The 19,617-nt window shown below is 36.0% G+C and overlaps 2 protein-coding genes across 2 annotated transcripts; one reads left to right on the top strand and one right to left on the bottom strand.

Annotated features, from left to right (window-relative positions):
- The first annotated feature begins 1,367 nt into the window (after window positions 1–1,367).
- On the top strand, window positions 1,368–8,403 carry golph3b (golgi phosphoprotein 3b). The gene is made up of 4 exons (XM_073829817.1): window positions 1,368–1,751; window positions 2,825–2,956; window positions 3,036–3,150; window positions 7,302–8,403. Exons 1-4 carry the CDS (start codon window positions 1,539–1,541, stop codon window positions 7,724–7,726), a joined length of 885 nt encoding a protein of 294 aa, XP_073685918.1. The 5' UTR covers window positions 1,368–1,538; the 3' UTR covers window positions 7,727–8,403.
- A 2,324-nt stretch (window positions 8,404–10,727) lies between these two features.
- pmaip1 (phorbol-12-myristate-13-acetate-induced protein 1) lies at window positions 10,728–12,350 on the bottom strand. Its single transcript, XM_073829818.1, has 2 exons — window positions 11,871–12,350; window positions 10,728–11,770 (listed from the first exon to the last, which is right to left on the bottom strand). Exons 1-2 carry the CDS (start codon window positions 11,881–11,883, stop codon window positions 11,646–11,648), a joined length of 138 nt encoding a protein of 45 aa, XP_073685919.1. The 5' UTR covers window positions 11,884–12,350; the 3' UTR covers window positions 10,728–11,645.
- Window positions 12,351–19,617: the final 7,267 nt, after the last annotated feature.

Below are 19,617 nucleotides of genomic sequence, written 5' to 3'. Positions count from 1 at the left end.
TGGATTTTCCAAAAGATGGGCAAAAATCTTACACTAAACCATGTGAAATTATCCATTTTATCCCCATGAATGAAATTTAGACATGTGGGTTTTTTATGAAAGGGAATTTTACAAAAAAAAGCTGTTTTTGTATAAAAACCTATAAAAAATATTAATTTATTAATTTATATATATTAAAAAAATATCCTAAATCCTCCAAAAACTGCACACTTGAGGAGTAAAAACATTAATAAACAGGAAAATAACATTTGTTTTGTTTTTTTTAACTATTATTTTATAACAAAAATTGCATTTTGTTGCCATGAACGTGAGTATTTTTTTCACACTAACATAAAATCAAGCTATCATTCCAATTTAATTTTTTATTTGTAGATCAAGATAGTGTTGACTGATTTACAAAGTCTCATACCATTTGGACAAAGGGAACATTTTTTTAAATTTTAGCGAACGCCATTCGGGGTCCAGAAATCCCCCGAAGACCGCATAAGGGTTAAATAAATAAAAAGACATACATGCAACATTCTGGATTTTTCAATGATCATTAAAAAAAAGTTATCTTTAGGTTGTTACTAAATAAAAACTTACAGCAAAGTTCTTGGAAGTTTTTTTTTTTATTTATTGCAAAACTTGTACAACACATACAAGAACGGGGAAATTAGACATTGATAAATTCCTACAAGGACCAATCATAAGACAAAAACAGAAAAATAATATTCTGGATTTGTGTACATCAAATCAAATTATGGCGTAATCCATATAAAAAAGAAAAGTATAAAAATAAATTACATCCTTTTAGAAAAAAATTCATAATGCAACAAAAACTTGGTGCTCTTTTTGTTATTTGTAAATCTTAAGAGAAGAAACAACAGAATCAAGTTCAGCAAGAAAAAGGGAAAAAAGACAGAGGAGATTTAAGCAATTTTTGCTTACGAATGAAAAATTTTGCAGTCAGTATAAGAAAGTTAACAACATATTCAACAGATAATTGTTTTAGATTTTCATAATAAAAAACAACATCTTTAAGGTCGAAAGTATGGGTCACATTTGTAAGGCTAGAACTATATGAGCTTAAGTCAACCCATAATTTAGTTTTTAGAAGGTTAGTTTTTGTTTTTGAACATTATGTGTTTCTGGTCAAAATGTATTCTTTTTTTTTTTTCTTTTAAAATGAGATTTCCTTAATCATTTATATGAACCTAGCACACAGATTAAGGAGTGCCCGGAAAACAACAACGCGTTGTCATTTAAACCAGATTTATCCACTCTATAAATATAAAGTTGTCACCCACAAACGTTCACGTTGACGTCACACTACATGCGTCATTGCGTCATCATTGTCCGCCATATTGAATAAGGAAATAAGAGTGGAAGAGAGGAGGAACGTCCCGGATGCATGTAAACATCCACGTCAACAGAAAGTGTATTAATGAAACAGTTATAAGAGCACGGAGGAGCGCAAATATAGACATTATCGGCTCTGGCGGATGTATAATTAACAGACTGTTAAACACGGTGGTGTTTTTAGGCTTTTGCACACAATGACTTCCCTAACGCAGAGAAACTCAGGCCTGGTGCAGAGACGGACCGAGGCCTCGCGTAACGCCGCCGCCGCGGATAAGGAGAAAAGCCCCGATGAGGATGAGTTCGAGTCCCGCCGCGGAGAAGAGGAAGAAGAAGACAAGGGAGACTCCAAAGAAACGCGACTGACTTTGATGGAAGAGGTGCTGCTGCTCGGACTGAAGGATCGAGAGGTTTGACGTGACTTCTGTGGCTTTGTTAGTCAAATGGTCGCCAGGAAGTGGCTAGTAGCTGAAGGACTAGATAAATCCTGTAATACCATAGAGATTACGTGTTTTAAGAGCAGAGACCTTCACCATTTAGCCTTCTAGTCGTGTGTTTTACTAAAATATGTCTGAAAGGCGATGTCTTAGAGCTGTTTAAGTAAGTGTTCTATCATGCTTGTGAGTTGTGTAACTCTTTACAGCTTAACTCTATGTAAGAATTGCAAAACAACGTAAATAATTTCTAAATGTCACACAAAATGAACGCATTCAGGATCATAAAGGACATTAGCTTTAAAGTGGTTAAGGAGTAGTTCACTTTCAGAACAAACATTTACAGATAATGTACTCACCCCCTTGTCATCCAAGATGTTCATGTCTTTCTTTCTTCAGTCGTAAGGAAGTGGTGTTTTTTGAGGAAAACATTTCAGGATTTCTTTCCATATAGTGGACTTCTATGGTGCCCCTGAGTTTGAACTTCCAAATGCAGTTTAAATGCAGCTTCAAAGGACTCTAAATGATCCCAGCCGAGGAAGAAGGCTCTTATCTATTGAAACGATGGGTTATTTTCTAAAAACATTTACAACTTAAATATTTTTCAATCTTAAAGGCTTGTCTTGAGCTAGACAAGATGAGCTTTGAGGTTAAAAAGTATATAAATTCGATTTTTTTTATTTTATGAAATAACCCATTGTTTTGCTAGTAAAGACACTTTTTTTCCTCGGCTGTGATCATTTAGAGCCATTTGAAGCTGCATTTTGGAAGTTCAAACTCGGGGGCACCATAGAAGTCCATTATATGGAGAGAAACCCTGTAATGTTTTACTCAAAAACCTAATTTCCTTACGTCTGAAGAAAGAAAGACAAGAACATCTTGGATGACAAGGGGGTGAGTACATCATTTGTAAATTTTTGTTCTGAAAGTGAACTACTCCTTTAAGTTTTGGTCAACTTAATGTATGCAAGTATGTCATTTCTTCCATGTCCAGTTTATCTTATATGCTATCTGCTGATGTACTTAGAATTGACATTTTCCTTGCTTAGGGTTACACATCATTCTGGAATGATTGCATATCGTCTGGACTGAGAGGGTGTATGCTTATTGAACTGGCCATAAGAGGACGCCTGCAACTGGAGGCATCTGGAATGAGGAGGAAAAGCCTGCTAACCAGAAAGGTCTGTGTGTGATTTTTGGAGCTTGTTTTGAAGAGGCTTCACACTTTATCTTTACTCTTTAAACCTGTTTGTTCTTCAGGTGATATGTAAATCTGATGCCCCCACTGGAGACATGTTGCTGGACGAGGCATTGAAACATGTTAAAGAGACTCAGCCTCCAGAAACAGTCCAAAGCTGGATTGAGTTGTTAAGTGGTGAGTTGTAATCATATTTGACATTTGATGACAAATTGTTTATTTTCAAGGGAAAGTTTGCTGTTCCAACCCTGTATGACTGACTTTCTTCTGTGAAACACAAAGAAGATACACTATATTGCCAAAAGTATTGGGACACCCCTTCTAATAAACAGGTTTGACTACTCATAGTCATTTCTATGAGTACAAGGTTCAAAAAGAAATGATTGATTCAGTCAGTGTGGAAGAACTTGATTGGTCTGCATAAAGCCAAGTCCTAATCCCACCTGAACACATCTGGTGAGACTTTAAATGCAGATCTTGAGCCAAAAACTTGAGCCAAACACCAGCGATTTGTACTTACGGGTCAGGAAATGCATTTTTTAAATACATGCATCATGTTTGGAAGTGCCCTTTTCTGATGTAAAGAAGAGTGTATGTACAAGACATTGGTGTTTAGTGATGAGTTTATGGCTCAAGATCTGCATTTAAAGTCACACCAGAGGTTTTCAGCTGGGATTAGGATTTTGCTTTCTGCAGACCAGTCAAGTTTTTCCACACTGACTGAATCAATCATTCCTTTTTAAACCTTGCCTTAAGCACAGATGCATTGTCATGTTAGAATAGAAAAGGGTCCTGTCCAAACTGCTGCTATAAAATTAGAAGCACACAATTCCCTAGAATATTGTTATATGCTTAAACATTAGGATTTGTACTCTTGGAAATTACTAAAGTAGCCAAACCTGTTCATTAGAAGGGGGTGTCCCAATACTTTTGGCAATATAGTGTATTTGTTAAAATGTCTTAGTGTTTTTTTTTTATTGTTAATGCAGTGAAAATCGATGTGGTCCAGTGTTGTTTTATACTCTACTGACTTTCTTTGTTTGATCAAGAACATTTGACGCTTTTTGTGTCATCCAGAAAGTTGTAAGGTTCGGAACAATCACAGAACTTTAATTTTTAAGTGCATGAAACTCTGTTCTTAACCCATTTTATTTTTTAGTGTGAAATAGAGTTTTGATAGAATAAATAGCTTGAAGGACTTTTAAAAAGTGTTTTTTTTTTAATCTTTTTAAGCCATGGACTGAACCAACCAGCTACAAAGTGAATCAAATTACAAAAGTGTTTGATAATCTGAAAAGACAAAGGTAAAACTGTGTCCCTAATGGCTTTAGTGAGGGAAAGAACTACAAATCCCATGAAACACTGTGAATGACAGTCAAATTAAAAGCAATAGAGAAATATAAAACTCTTCATTTGAAGTGATTATGTCTATAGAAGTAAGAATACGTACTATTTGAGACCGTCTCGATTTCGTCATTCACTCTTTAGTTATTTGATTAACATGAATGACAGACAGCAGGAATATTAGACTGCTATCACTTTAAGAGCTGCCCGGATCCATTATATTGTTTCATATGTTTACTTTCTCAGCTGTTTGCTTTTCCTTAAGATGAACTGCCTTTATGAGGATACTTACAAAGACGGGCATTCTGAGTGCATTTAACCGTTTAAGGCCTATAAAGCGGAAAAAAATTAAAGTTTATTTAAACTTGTGACTATATCTATAGAATAAGAATATGTACTATTTGAAATGTCTCGATTTTGTCATTTGCAGTGCTTCATGAGATTGGACATTCCCTGAGGCTCTTTTGGTGCAGTTTGCTCACTGCAACTCTGATTTTCTGTACAGAATCATAAGTAATAGTTTTCACCACAAATTCCACTGTTAAACATGATTATGATGGCTTCAACAAAAACATACATTAACAGCCTCGTAGCCCACAGTAGGTCTGGCATTAAAGGTTTATAAGTTATTGTAAAAAAGCATTTTCCCTTTGGAGAAAATTAATGGAGTTTTTTTATTTCTGGATCCCAACTGTTAAACTCTATTGATTCCAGTGGTGGAAGTGCTTGAGTAATAAGATGAATTTGTGGCATCGCCCAAAATGAAAGGCTGTTTTAAAGTTATTTTGATGTCATGATGACTTTAAGCTTTATAATGCAAATAAGATTGTTGTATAAGACAATATTGACTTATACAAGACCTTGATATTGACTTGTATTAGGGGTGGGCGGTATGACCAAGATGTTACTTCATGATGAGTAATTCCATTTAACAGGAACGTAGGGGTATGCGATATACATGTTATCTGCAATAATATCTTAATTATTGTTACCGATGTGCGAGACAAAAACACACCTATACCTAAAAAGAATATGTGCGAAACAAAACACACCCGCAGAGTGCAGTTTTCTCTAAAAGTCAGCATGATTACAAATATGATATTGATTTTACACAACAGTTCAATAAACAAGAAGTTTATATTAAGAGACTTATGTTTTAGTCCACCATATTTCCTGTTTTTGCTCTATTTCGCCAACGAAAACCTTTTCAAACACTGCAACAGCACTGGCGGTTTTAATTTCACATTTAAAGTATCTTTTCATTTTTAAATCATTATCAGTATTTATCGTCATCAAAACATTATGTATTTGTAACTGCTAAATGCCTCTTCAAATGCAGCTTCTGTTTCCTCTGCATTGCAAAGATGAATTTCATTGATACTGATTTAATTTGCTTGCCCAAATGTAAGAACTTGATTCTAAAGATGTAGCACACTTTTAGAAAAAAAAAATGGCTCTATAGAGGTAAAAATGCCCATAAAACATCAAAATCTATTTGAACTTTTTGGAAAAGAGGAATTTCTATCATTGCCATGAACTGACCACACAGAATATGAAGAATATTTAAAAAAAATTCAGGAGTGAGCTGTCGACAGTAGTTTTTAAGATACCAGAGCAAAAACCAGGGCCTAAAAATAACACTCGCCAAGCGCCAAATGCGAGTATAAATTGGCGTTGGTGTGTATATGTAACAGTGTCGGTCACCAGTTGGCAGGTAAAACTGTTACGAAATATGACAATGCAATATAGTAAGATGCAGTTTTTAAAGACATCCACTGTTTCAGACGTAAAAGCGAATACAAAAATCTTTTCTGAAGACAAGGTCATCGTGATTAGCTGTTCTGTCATAAGCGACGAGCAAATCAAATAATAGGATACAAAGGGGCTAATAAGGTCAGAGCAGTGTGATGGCCAGCTTGTCCCTAGATATGGTTCTAATAACTTTTACCTGAGAAGATATTGCTGCTTCATATCGGAAGATTAACTTTCCCATCTTTATTCTTTACAACCCGAGAATGTGGCGACATATATCTGGGGTTTCGCCGCCTAAACCGTGCAGTGAAGTAGTTGCAGAGTTGGGAGAAAATTGGATGTCTCAGATCTGCGTTATGTGCATCAGATTTTAAAGAGACAGTGCTGATTTAAAGGGTCCTATTATGCTCTTTTACAAAGTCTTTATTTTGTTTTGGGGGTTACTAGAACATGCTTTCATTCTTGGTGGTTCGAAAAACGCTTTATTTTTCACATAATCTACATTATTACAGTAGCTTTCTCTTCCGCCTTCTGAAAAACGAAATGTGTTGTGATTGGTTTGCAGTCCCACTGCGTTGCGATTGGAGAACATCTTAGAAGGCGTTTTAGTCCTGCCACGCCCCTTCCCAAAGCAGCAAGTTCTGTGTACAGTTGCGCAAGCTAGATTAAAGTGGTTCTTACATTTTAAATATGGATATTTTTCTTACAAAAACACACAAGGAGGCTTTTACTGATACGAGCGTTGACCGCGAAGCGGCTGTCCATGCTACATTGCTAAAGTTAGGCTAATCCCCCACCTCGTCCCTCCCCGCCTGCCAACATTTCGAATTTCCGTAGGCGGGATTTATTTGAATGATATTCTAATGGACCGCGTCGTGACATCATAGCATCCGGAAAACAAACGCTGTAGTCCAAAGGAGCCATTCTTTGTAGTTCTTAAAAAAGGGATTTTTAAAAAAACTAAATATCTCCCTTAGGAGTGGACTTTGAGATTTGTAACTTTGTAGAGGTTTTTTATGCCCAAATGTACACACCACACACTGGTTAAAATTCAAAAAGTCAAAAATAATAAGACCCCTTTAAAAAAAAAAATAGGACCCCTTTAAAAGTGAAACCTGCTAACCTGCACACACCTAACTTGTATAAGATTTAAGATTGCTACACACATAAAGTACTAGAAAGGTCAGTCCAGTTGTTCTATACATTTCAAGAGCTTTTTTTCCCTTCTGTAGGTGAAACCTGGAATCCATTAAAGCTGCACTACCAGTTGCGAAACGTTCGAGAGCGCTTGGCGAAGAACTTGGTGGAGAAGGGTGTCCTCACCACAGAGAAGCAAAACTTCCTGCTTTTTGACATGACCACCCACCCGCTCACCAACAACACCATCAAGCAGCGTCTGGTGCGCAAGGTCCAGGAGGCCGTCCTGGAGAAATGGGTCAATGATCCCCTACGGATGGATAAGCGTCTGCTGGCGCTGCTGTTCCTGGCACATTCCTCTGATGTTCTAGAGAACGCCTTCGCCCCTCTGCTGGACGACCAGTACGATCTGGCCATGAAGAGGGTGCGGATGCTTCTGGATCTCGAGCCCGAGGCCGAAGCCGCCAAGTCGGGCGCCAATGAGCTGCTGTGGGCGGTGGTGGCCGCTTTCACCAAATGAACCTTCAGAGTAGAGAGAAAAGGACTCGACTTTGTGCTCATGGCATTGGACTCAGACCGCTGGCCCCAAGCTTGGTTGATTCGGACTAATATTGGTGATGGTGATGATGGAAATACAAATTATGAAGGAGATGATGCTGAGGATGACGATACTTGGAAAGGGACGGCTTTTTCTCATTGTCACAGATCTGTCTCTGACCTTCACAAAGGTGTTGCCCTGTCTACTTCTAATGGCCAATAGTTGCTACATGATCGCAATTCACTGTGAGGCTTCTTGTAGTTCATGCACTTAGATCATAAAGTTCACGGAAGAACGAAATGAGCGCGTCGAAGGAGGTCTGTGCTCGACTAGGCCGCGACTCTAATCCTAATCCAGATCTTGGTATAATTCTACAGTAATCCCAAACTCCATGTGTCTTTGAATAAGGAGCCACTTCTTCCGAATACACAGGCTTGATGATCCTTATGTGAAAAGGTCCTGCCTTTGCATATTCAGCAGGAAATGTTCCATTAACCTTTGCTACCTAAAATGGGTGTTGAGTTGATTGAGTTGAAAATAAACCATTTCACATTTCAAAAGACTGAAACGCTTTAAAGATACATGACCCGCTTCCTTGCAAGTCTTCTTTTCAGAAATCCGAATGCTCGAAGAATAAAATGTTCTAACGTGTGCTAATATTTTCATTGTTTTGCCTGGTGATTCACATCGGCCTGACTTTAACTTCATAGCGATTGTTTTATTACTCACACAGCCTTTTCTTTGTTCGTCTGATCAAATCCAGTTCAATCCAACATCCACAGTTCATTCTGACATTGAATGGTTCGGGTTTTGTACTGTAATACCAAACAGGTCAAGGAAGCATTGAGCTTGGGAATACATCAAACATCTAGGTTTAAGTTGCCTCATAATTCATTAATTTCATGCAAATGGCCAGTCAAACACTAGCGGAGCCCCAACTTTAAAAAAGGCTTTCATTCCCGAGGCCTTTTTCATAGTGATCACTGCATTGATGTAGCTGTCTTGTCACATATATATGGTTTTGTTCATGTCATAATATCTCCTCTCGCTATATTTCCAATTTTTATACTATGTTTTTAATCATTTTTATTTGGTTCCTTCCTTTAGCCGTTAGCTGTCATGTTTTTGGTTATCTCCTGTCCTGAAGGAGGAAAGGTAAAGCACGGGCTAGGGATGTGCCCTTCCCATGTAAGCAAGCAGGTGTTTGACATGATGATTTACTGTTAGTGAACAATACTTAATGAGCTGTAAAAGTAGAGATGGTGTGAAATGGATGCCCTGATTTGTACATCTGCTTTTTATCATATAATAAAGGAATATCTTTAAGTGCCTGGACGGGATATGAATATTAGATGTCCTCATTCTTTGTGTATTGCAGATGTTGTCTTGTAGAGTTTTCAATGTTCTGACTGTTGTACTGAAAACGTGGTGTAAATGTGGCAGGATTGGGAATACTTACCTGAGTAAACAAGTTGACCATAACCTGATTGTTATGGAATGAACATTGTTTTTAACTCTGAATGCATCATATACAGTTGAAGTCAAACGTTTACATAGACCTTGCAGATTATTTTGCCAAAGTAAGAGGGATTATACAAAATGCATGTTATTTTTTATTTTAGTACTGACCTGAATAAGTTATTTCAAACAAAAGACATTTAAATATAGTCTACAAGAGAAAATAATTTATAAAAATAAGCCCATACGCTTGATTGAACTGCCTGCTGTTCTTTAGAAAAACCTTCAGGTCTCACAAATTCTTTGGTTTTTCAGCATCTTTGTGTATTTGAACCCTTTCCAACAATGACTGTATGATTTTGAAATCCATTTTTTATACACTGAGGACAACTGAGGGACTCGTGCAACTATTACAGAAGGTTCAAACACTCACTGATGCTCCAGGAGGAAGAACGTTGGATTAAGAACCAGGGGGTGAAAACTTTTGAAAACAATGAACATTTTCTTATTTTGCCTAAATATATTTATTTTTTCATTTGGTACTGCCCTTCAGAAGCTACAGAAAATACGTACGTTTCCCAAAAGACTAACGTTAAATTTACCCTGATCTTCAAATTCTAAAAGTTTTCACCCCCCGGCTCTTAATGCAGTGTGTTTCTTTTCTTCAACTGAAAAGATGGATCTTATAATCATATAGGGTTCAAATACAGAAAAATGCTGAAAAACCACAGAAGTGGTAGGACCTGAAGGATTTTTTCTGAAAAGCAGCAAGCAGTTCAACTGTTCACACTATCATTTTTATAAATTCAACTATTGTTTTCTCTTGTGGACTATATGTAAACAACTTTTATGTGAAATGTCTTATTCAGGTCAGTACTAAATAAAAAATAACATGCATTATGTATAATCCCTCTTATTTTGGTTAAAAAAATTAACATTTTACAGAGTCTGCAAGGTGTGTAAACTTTTGACTTCAACTGTATGAACATATCAGATAATATTGATTGAACAGCAAGTTCACCTGTTCAGTAACTTGAGTCGATTGTTGATTCAGAAATCGCTCTGATGGATTCAGTTCAGTGAAGCATTATGGTGCGTTCTTGTTCTCTTGTGTAGTTTGTATTATTAGAAGTCGTTATTACGAAATCAGGTGTGTTCTTTGAATAATTCACCAGTTTTTTTAACCAAACCAAAAATGCACGTAAGGTGTATGTTTGCTTTGTAAAATATTCAATTCACAAAGCTCCTGTAAATTGAATAATTATTATATATTTTAACATCAACACAAACACCAAATTGATTGTGGTCAAGGTTTTTGGCAGACTGAACTGAACTGGTTCATAAAATTCATTTATTTGTTTATCAGACTACGCTGGTCGCGCTTTCCTTGATTTATTGAATGAAACTGAATTAAAGTCAAGAAAACAGCTCATGGTTGTTGTTTGTTCAAGAATCAGACTACACTGATCGTGTTGTATTTTCTCATAAATCAAAAAATTCAGGGATCAATCACACATGCAAACAATTTGTTTTGTCGTTTTGATTATATTTAATTCGTTTCAGAAAACACCATAAACATCAGTCAGAAAGTATTAAATATTTCAGTTGCTTTGACAGTAAATTATACAGTAGGTACATTTACATTGATCATATTAATTATAATAGCTGTACATATCATAAGTAGCCTACATATCACCTAAACAAATAATTTAGATGCCTTATAAATATTGAAATTTCTTTAAAATAGTGAATTCCTAAACATGACTAATTTGCAGGCTAGGGATTATTCATTTAAAAAAAAAATCTAAATGCAACTGCATGTCCTCAGAATAAAACATAAAAAGTGGTCCCTATAATGTTTTGGACATGTAAGTCACTCTTTAAATGAATTTCACTGCATTCTAGATAAACAGAACTTACATTACATTTTTTTTTAACCAAATTGGTCTCCAGGTCATTTTTATGGTTGAATGGAGTCAAGCTTCCACTTCTGAAACTGGAATAGGTAACACAGTCTTTGCTATTGATTTATTAGGCCAGGGCTATGTTTTTTTTTTTTTTTTTAAAGCATATGTTGGCTACAAATTAATACATCCATTTCACACCATCATATAAACGAATAATGAAAAGTCCATTTATGAATGAAAGATCTCCACCAGTCGTCTTCACGAATGAAAACTCTTCCTGCCGCACAGTTCAACCCCCTCAGAGAAACCGTCCAGAGATAAATATGGCTCAGAAGAGCCCAGAAATGATCCACGTTGTTTCTAAATCCACAAGGGCCATCGTGTCCCTGTCTTCATCTTGGAAGGCCATGTTCCTGTTCAACGTTTTATTGTTGTTTTTGGACGACGACGGCGAACTTCGTCTTGGGATATGAATCCTCTTCAGGTGTTTTGGTCCACAGTTGTTCCGCAAATTCCTTCCCAAACGGGTGTCTTTTTCAGCGTTTGCCGTCTGTCTGTTGTTTCTGGAGTGTTGATATGAGCTCCAGCAACCTGTATTTCCAGTTGAGCAGATCTCCAACTCTACGCAACTGCTGCGCGCACTCGACAACAGCGGTTTGCTCTGTACGAGGAAGAATCGAAAGTCAGTAAATTAGCCTTTATCTCATTCACCTGGATTGTTTTACAAAACTTATTTAAACAAATTAGTCGATTATATTTACCTTTCTTTGCCATTTGAGATCGTAGAGAGTTTACAGGTTCCGTGATATCAGCAGTGAGACTGGATGAATTCACAAGCGCTAGTTCCTGCGTCTGAATGCGGCGAACGCACTGCTCTGAATGTAGGTAGAAACTGAGTGACGTAAAAAACCAATGTGACTACTTGAGAAAAACCCATCCACGTCACATTTGATGATATTCATTTTAATATGGCGTCTATACCTGTTGTGTTACTTACATAAGCAGTGCTGTACACTTTGTACACTGTCAGAACGATAACAGCAAAAGTATCTTTTCATTTAAATATCTGCACTTGTTTCGTAGAGAAAAACAACTGAACCGCAATAACACAATAGCCTAGCCTTATTTATCTCGTAATAGGCCTAACTTATAGCAGTGGTGTATAAAGTACCTGAAAGCCATACTTAAAACAACCCTAAAAGTACAGATATCTTACCAGAAAACGACTTTGTAGAAGTTGAAGTAACCATTTACAATATAACTTGAGTAAAAGTCTTAAAGTATGTGATATTTATTGTACTTTTGAAAGTAAATGCATTTTTTTCTCAATTGAGAGTTTATATCATCCATTTTTGAGAATAAAACGTACGAATTATTAGTTTATATTGCAATTCTGACTTTATTTTGACTTTAAATCACCCAATTCAAAGAAAAAAAAAGTCAGAATTGCGAGATACAAAATTGCATATGTGAGGAAAAAAGTTAGATTTGTGAGATACAAACTCGCAATTGCTAGAAAACAGAACTGCGAGGTACAAACTTGCATTTGTGAGGAAAATTATTTCTCACAATTGCGAGTTTATCAATTTCTGAGAAAAAGGGTCCGAATTCTGAGTTTTGCATCTCGCAATTCTGACTTTATTTCTCAAAATTGTCAAAAGGTCAGAATTTAGTTTTTTTTTTTTTATCACTCAGTTTTGGGGAAGAAGCCAGAATATCCTGAAAAGAAGTCAGAATTGCGAGAGACAAACTTGCATTTGTGAGGAAAAAAGTCAGATTTGTGAGAAACAAACTCGCAATTGCTAGAGAACAGAATTGTGAGATACAAACTTGCATTTGTGAGGAAAATTATTTCTCACAATAACGAGTTTATATCATCAATTTCTGAGAAAAAGTCAGAATTCTGAGTTTATATCTCGCAATTCTGACTTTATTTCTCGCAATTGCTAGTTTATATCTTCCAATTAGGAGAAAAAGGCATAGTTGAGTTTTTTATTACGCAGCTCTGGGAAAAAAAGCCAGAATTTCCTGAAAATAAGTTTAGTGAACAATACTTAATGAACTGTAAAAGTATGGTGTGAAATGGATGCCCTGATTTGTACATCTGCTTTTTATCATATAATAAAGGAATATCTTTGAACCCTTTTCAACAATGACTGTATGATTTTGAGATTCATCTTTGCACACTGAGGACAACTGAGGGACTCATATGCAACTATTACAGCAGGTTCAAATGCTCACTGATGCTTCAGAAGGAAAAACGATGCATTAGGAGCCAGGGGGTGAAAACTTTTGAACCGAATGAAGATTTGTACATTTTTCTTTTTTTGCCTAAGTATATATATTTTTTTCATTTAGTACTGCCCTTCAGAAGCTACAGAAGATACGTACATGTTTCCCAAAAGACTAAAAATGGTCGTAATGCATTGTTTTTTTCTTCTGGAGCATCAGTGAGCATTTGAACCTTTTGTAATAGCTGCATATGAGTCATTTATTTTCTCTTGTAGACTATATGTAAATGTTGTTTATGTAAAATATCTTAGTGTAGGTGTATGCAAACTTTTGACCTCAACTGTACATGTTTAATTGCCCATATTTTAATTGAGGATATGTCATAATACAGTAGCAATTCAAAGTGAATGATTTCACTCAATTAGCTTGTTGGTTTTAATGACAGCAAAAATATCTAAACTATACATCTATAGAATAACTGATGAAAGTATTTTTGTACTTCAGAATGAAAATAATGCTTTTAAAGCACACATATAAAAACATGAATGTATCCACAAATCCCTCATGAACAAATAGACACATAAAACCTTTGATATGTTGCATATTACAGTATCAGACCGTTATTCTTCGGTGACACAAAGGTCAATTAATCTTGTTGAGATGAGATTTTGTTTGTTTGTATGTCATTAAAAATGTAGGGATATCACAAGTTCGAACTTTTATTGTTTGATCTGTCTTTCAATTACCCTATCATCATTGCGCTTTTGTTCATAATGGAGTTTCCAGCCTCACCAGGTGATCAAATATACAAATTCTCTTACAAGAAAACATTCCTTTTCCTGTAACTCCCTTTTAGTTTCACTTGTTCGGGCATGCCTACAGCATGCAACTCATTGTTCACAGAGAGAAGGAAGTGTCTCTTGATTGTTTGAGGTCAGCTCACATTTGCATTATCTATAATGTTTTTCTAAGAAAAAGAACTAACAAACAATTCACTGTGTTCATTTTTTATCAGTAATGTGATAGTTTTGTTTTTCGAAGAGTTCTGCTATGTCATTATCACATGTGCAGGTAACATGTGAGAATCATAAAACTGAACATGTTTATTATGACATAACAGGCTACAAATTACCCTAACTAATAGTGGTGAACAAAATATTAACTAGAACACAAGATTGATATAAAACTAATGGTCAGCACAATTCTTCACATGACATACAAACCATTCAGCATGGGTTCAACGTCATACAGCTTTATGTAGTTCCGGTGAGTAATCCTCCACTGAGAGAATTATTATTGCTCAATAGAGGAAACTCTTCTAACTGATGAAAAATCACAAACCAATTTGTTCGCAGTCATTTCAACAGAAAATCCATTCCAGCATCATCTTTTCAGTGGATGCCGTTTGACAGTGTTAAGTGGAGTTTCGTCTGGTCTTTCCCCACAAATATCTAACAAACAAGAAAAAGGAAGTCACATAGGCCTCTAAAATATTAGCACACTTAATAAGTATATCTAAAAAGCTTTCTGTAACAGAAGAGACAGTTACAGCACATCTGTTTTGTGAATGTCTGTGTGAGCTTTTAGGGGGAAAAATATTTATTTATTAATTCTTGGTGATTTTTTATTCATAAATGCACATTTTAGGGCACAGATTTATTGCTGTTAATTTTTCTAGACTACAATTCCTTGTATTTGATGGGCATAAAACAAATCAAGCATTACTTTCAATTCTTATCTTTATATAAATGTTTATTTTCGCTGGCTTTTGGTTTTTATTTTATGATTTACTACTTGTTTCAAGTTCGCATAAGTTGTTTGGCGTGGATAAAGACAAAATAAAGACCAGAAAGAGTAGAGAACGAGACATCAGGGTAGTAGAGAGAAGTTTAGTATAAAAGCAGGCTATACTTCCTGCAGTTTAACAACTTCATCGCCATAAACCTCCAATAATGACTGATTGCAGAACAGCAGAACCATACGTCACAGCAGTCACACGGCAGCAGCGCCACGGCAGCAGGGTTATGGCTAGAGGGTATACAGCTCAGACCGGAAACTAACAATGAAATTAATTGTTCTACCTATTAGATTGTGTTTTATTAACGTCTACACCTACCCCAACCCTAAACTTAGCCCTTACTATAATACAAAAAAAGTATTATTGTTGTACAGTGTGACAAAAATAACGTTAGACTGATGTGCGCATGCCCAGTAGCCTTAGCTGTATCCCTTCTAGACTTTACCCGGCAGCAGGCTCAGACGGTAGTGGGCGGAGTCTCCTGCTGCAGCCCAATCAGGTCCCACAAAATATCCGTCCTAAATAGTATTCGAAAATAGAATTGGTATGTCCTAAAAAGTATTCCAAAGATTTCCGGACGGTCTACTACAATTTACCTTTAGAATTCGAAGTACGGATTAATGCACACTCTAACGGCTATTATATTGCCCACAACACATTGCGTGTTGAACGAGGATTTGATTAGAACTACAAATACGCATAAAAAGTGTAAAAAACTACAAACATGGCGTATATGCGCGACCAACGGATGGGTAGAAAAATGGGGTTTAAGTTATAAATAATCAGTGTGTAACCTTATAAAAAAATATTTATTTAATGTTATTCGCGTTATATTTCATGTGCAGCAACATAATGAACTTTTATAATGGCAGAAACAAATGATGAGAGTCTGCTGGCCAAAGAGCCCTTCATGTTTCACTTTGAATTTAAGGATGATATGGACATTTCCTTAATGAGTGTGTGAACAAATCATGCCTCTGGATTAATTGCATGTTTAAAGAGTTTTGATTTATTTTAGGTTTAAACTAATTTAGTTAGGTGAGTAATGTATGGTTATTATTGTTGTTAATTGTGTGCCTTCTGTGCTATATGTTTTGTTTGATTTTGTAATATTTTTTTTGGAAAATCCAGTTTATGATGGGTATAGTGTATAGTACATGGTATTATCTACAATGAAAAATTGGTTAATACTGAAATGATTAGGTAAAAAATATAGTTTAACTAAATAAAAACATTCTATTGCTCAAGTTTTGTTTTGTTTTTTGTTTGAGCTTTGTACTCAGTTTATACTGTTTAAAAACATATAGAAAAATATAAGTTGATCATTATTTTCACCCACTTTCGATCTCAGATGGAGACTCCGCCCACTACCGTCTGAGCCTGCTGCCGTGGCGCTGCTGCCGTTTGACTGCTGTGACGTATGGTTCTGCTGTTCTGCAATCGGCCCTATCTCCCATAAATTCCACATGGGTTAATTGTAGGTTGACCTGCAGGTGGCGCTGTTTCCAAACACATAAACTCAGTCAAACGCACTCCTTATAAGGAACAAACATTTACAGATAATGTACTCACCCCCTTCTCATCCAAGATGTTCTTGTCTTTCTTTCTTTAGTCGGAAAGAAATTATGTTTTTTGAGTTAAACATTTCAGGATTTCTCTCTTTAAAATGGACTTCTATGTCATGGTGCCCCCGAGTTTGAACTTCCAGAATGGAGCTTCAAAGGGCTCTAAACGATCACAGACAAGGAAAGAATTGTCTTATTTAGCAAAACGATTGGTTATTTTCTAAAAAAAAAAAAAAGTACAATTTATATACTTTTTAACCTCAAATGCTCATCTAAACTGCATTTTGGAAGTTCAAACTCAGGGGCACCATAGAAGTCCATTATAAAGAGAGAAATCCTGAAATGTTTTCCTCAAAAACCACCATTTCTTTACGACTGAAGAAAGAAAGACATAAACTTCTTGGATGACAAGGGGGTGAGTACATTATCTGTAAATTTCTGTTCTGAAATTGAAGTACTCGTTTTTTTGGACCCCATTTACTTTCATTGTAGGCTATAGTCAAAAATAAACATCTATCAAAATCTATTATTTTGTGTGACAGTGAGGACAGGATTTTCTAGCTGAAACAATTTGGTATGTCATCTTGAATCAGCAACAAACTAGCTAGTATTTAGACATGGATCTTTAGCACTACATGTAGGTCCAGTAAATAGCTGACCAACTAGAAGCCAGTTATGTTTCAAAAGCACAGATACCAGGATATTAACTAGATTTTCCACAAGGGGGTGTAATTGCCCTTGATTAGACTGAGACAGAAGTCAGATTTAGTCAGAAGTGCTGAATGTAGAGAAAAGAGAAACATTCCCATCCAAATTAAGCAGTTGTTCTTTAGTGCACTGATATATAATGATGCATGTTGCTGTTGTTTCTGACACAACATAATGGCTCTTACACCTGTCTGGAAGTGTGTTTGTCTGTGTGTGGCATCTCATTGCAAACAAGAGATACTTTACACCAACAGTATCCAACTGTTGAAAGCAGCAAAAGCTGCAGCCCACCCCCCTCAATTTGAACGTTTGGGCACACTTTGCCTTTATCTATGAAAGAAAGAAATTGGTGTGAAATAATAGTAATACCCAAATTCAGAGCTTTTTCGTTAAAGGAGAGTTTCCTTCCAGAACATCCAAGATGTTCATGTCTTTGTTTCTTCAGTCGATAAGAAATTGTTTCTTGAGGAAAAAAATTCAGGAATTATCTCCATATAGTTGACTGAACTGGTGCCCCCAAGTTTAAATTTCCAAAATGCAGTTTAAAAGCAGCTTTAAATGGCTCTAAATGATCCCAGCCAAAGAAAAATGGTCGTATCTAACGAAACGATCGGTCATTTTCTAAATAAATTGACCATATACTTTTTAACCTCAAATGCTCATCTTGTCTCATCTTTGCGTTGTGCATGCATACTAATGTGGGTCAATACCGTTAGGGTATGTCAAAAAACTCTTGTCTCGCTTTCTTCTTCAACTTCAAAATCCTACATTGCTGTTTTACTTTTTTAATTTTTTTTGTAAAGGGCGTTTGATCTACTTTGCATGTTCACTTTGTAAACATTAGGTCGGTACTTCTGTAGCGATGTAGGGCAATTTTGAATTTGGGGAAGAAAACAAGATGAGAGTTGTTCGACATACCCTTACTGTATTGAGCGTACTGAACCGGAAAAAAAACAGAGCTCATATAGACTTAAACAAGACGAGCGTTTCAGGTTAAAATGTATATAAATGTCAATTTGTTTAGAAAATAACAGATCATTTTGCTAGATAAGACCCCTCTTCTTCGGCTGGGATCGTTTATAGCCATATGAAGCTGCATTTAAACTGCATTTTGGAAGTTCAAACTTGGGGGCACCGTTGAAGACCACTATATGGAGATAATTCCTGAATTTTTTCCTCAAGAAACAATTTCTTACCGACTGAATAAAGAAAGACATGAACATCTTGGATGACAAGGGGGGTGAGTAAATTATCTGTACATTTTTGTTCTGGAAGTGAAAAGTATTCTTTAATAATGCTCTGAAAATGCTATTGCTATCTAATCTATAGTATAGGCATGCTATTCTGTTAAGCAAGGCTAAGACATAGTGTGACATTTTATAAAAACTGGTAGGTTATGGTGAAAATTCAGCATACATCTGAAACAGGTGGGGGAAAATATAGTCTAACACACATATTAAGGTTAGACAATGCATATGTCCTAAAAACATATAACATAATAGTGTTTTAAAGACAAAAACCGGATGAATGCCTTGAAATATATCATTTGATGATGTCTTGAGGTGTGGCAAATGTGTTGAGGTACGGCCTTTTTCTAAGAATTTAACGGACCGTCATCAATTATTCCTTACTTACAGTTACAGTTGTTCAGTCAAGAGCAGTAAGTGATTTTCTCTCTTTAGTTTTTTGATTAACATTAAAGACAGACCGCTCAGCTTTATTAGGCTGTTGTCACAAGACATAATGCACAGATCCAATACTGATACTCATGCGTTTCTTTTCCCAACTGTTTACATTCACTTAAAGACAAAACCGACTGTTTACGAGGACACTTGCCATGACAGCCATTTTTTGTGTATTTTTTGGCCGCTTAAGTGCAACATACTGCTGAAACTAACTCAATACGATACTTGCTAGGCAGCTTTATATGCATTCACATTGTATGTGACTGTGAGCACACAGAAAACTGCCACTGGAGCGTGCAAGTACCGAATTGCAAGTATTTTCTGGCCAGTTTGGACAGTTGTAACCCCTGTTTCATTCATGTTCCACATGTCTTTTGCAAGAAATTTGTGCTTATCTAGCACTTTACAAAGATTGTCCAAAAACTGTACCCAAACCTCTCTTGGTTTCAGGTAGTTCTCCAAACAAACAATGCAGAAATTCTCTCATCAGAATCAGTGTTATTGCCTAGGTTTTTGGTCT

Source organism: Garra rufa, chromosome 23, assembly GCF_049309525.1.
Source record: "Garra rufa chromosome 23, GarRuf1.0, whole genome shotgun sequence".
In the NCBI taxonomy this organism is placed as follows: Eukaryota; Metazoa; Chordata; class Actinopteri; order Cypriniformes; family Cyprinidae; genus Garra; species Garra rufa.
The sequence above is the reverse complement of the archived record's forward strand: the minus strand, read 5'-3'. Positions and strand labels throughout refer to the sequence as shown.

What these genes read in the sequence shown, in the direction of transcription:
- golph3b (XM_073829817.1), top strand. Translation starts at nt 1,539, where the DNA reads ATGACTTCCCTAACGCAGAGAAACTCAGGCCTGGTGCAGAGACGGACC. An exon ending in TCGGACTGAAGGATCGAGAG is followed by an intron (nt 1,752 to 2,824) that starts GTTTGACGTGAC and finishes TTCCTTGCTTAG; the next exon opens with GGTTACACATCATTCTGGAA. An exon ending in CTGGATTGAGTTGTTAAGTG is followed by an intron (nt 3,151 to 7,301) that starts GTGAGTTGTAAT and finishes TCCCTTCTGTAG; the next exon opens with GTGAAACCTGGAATCCATTA.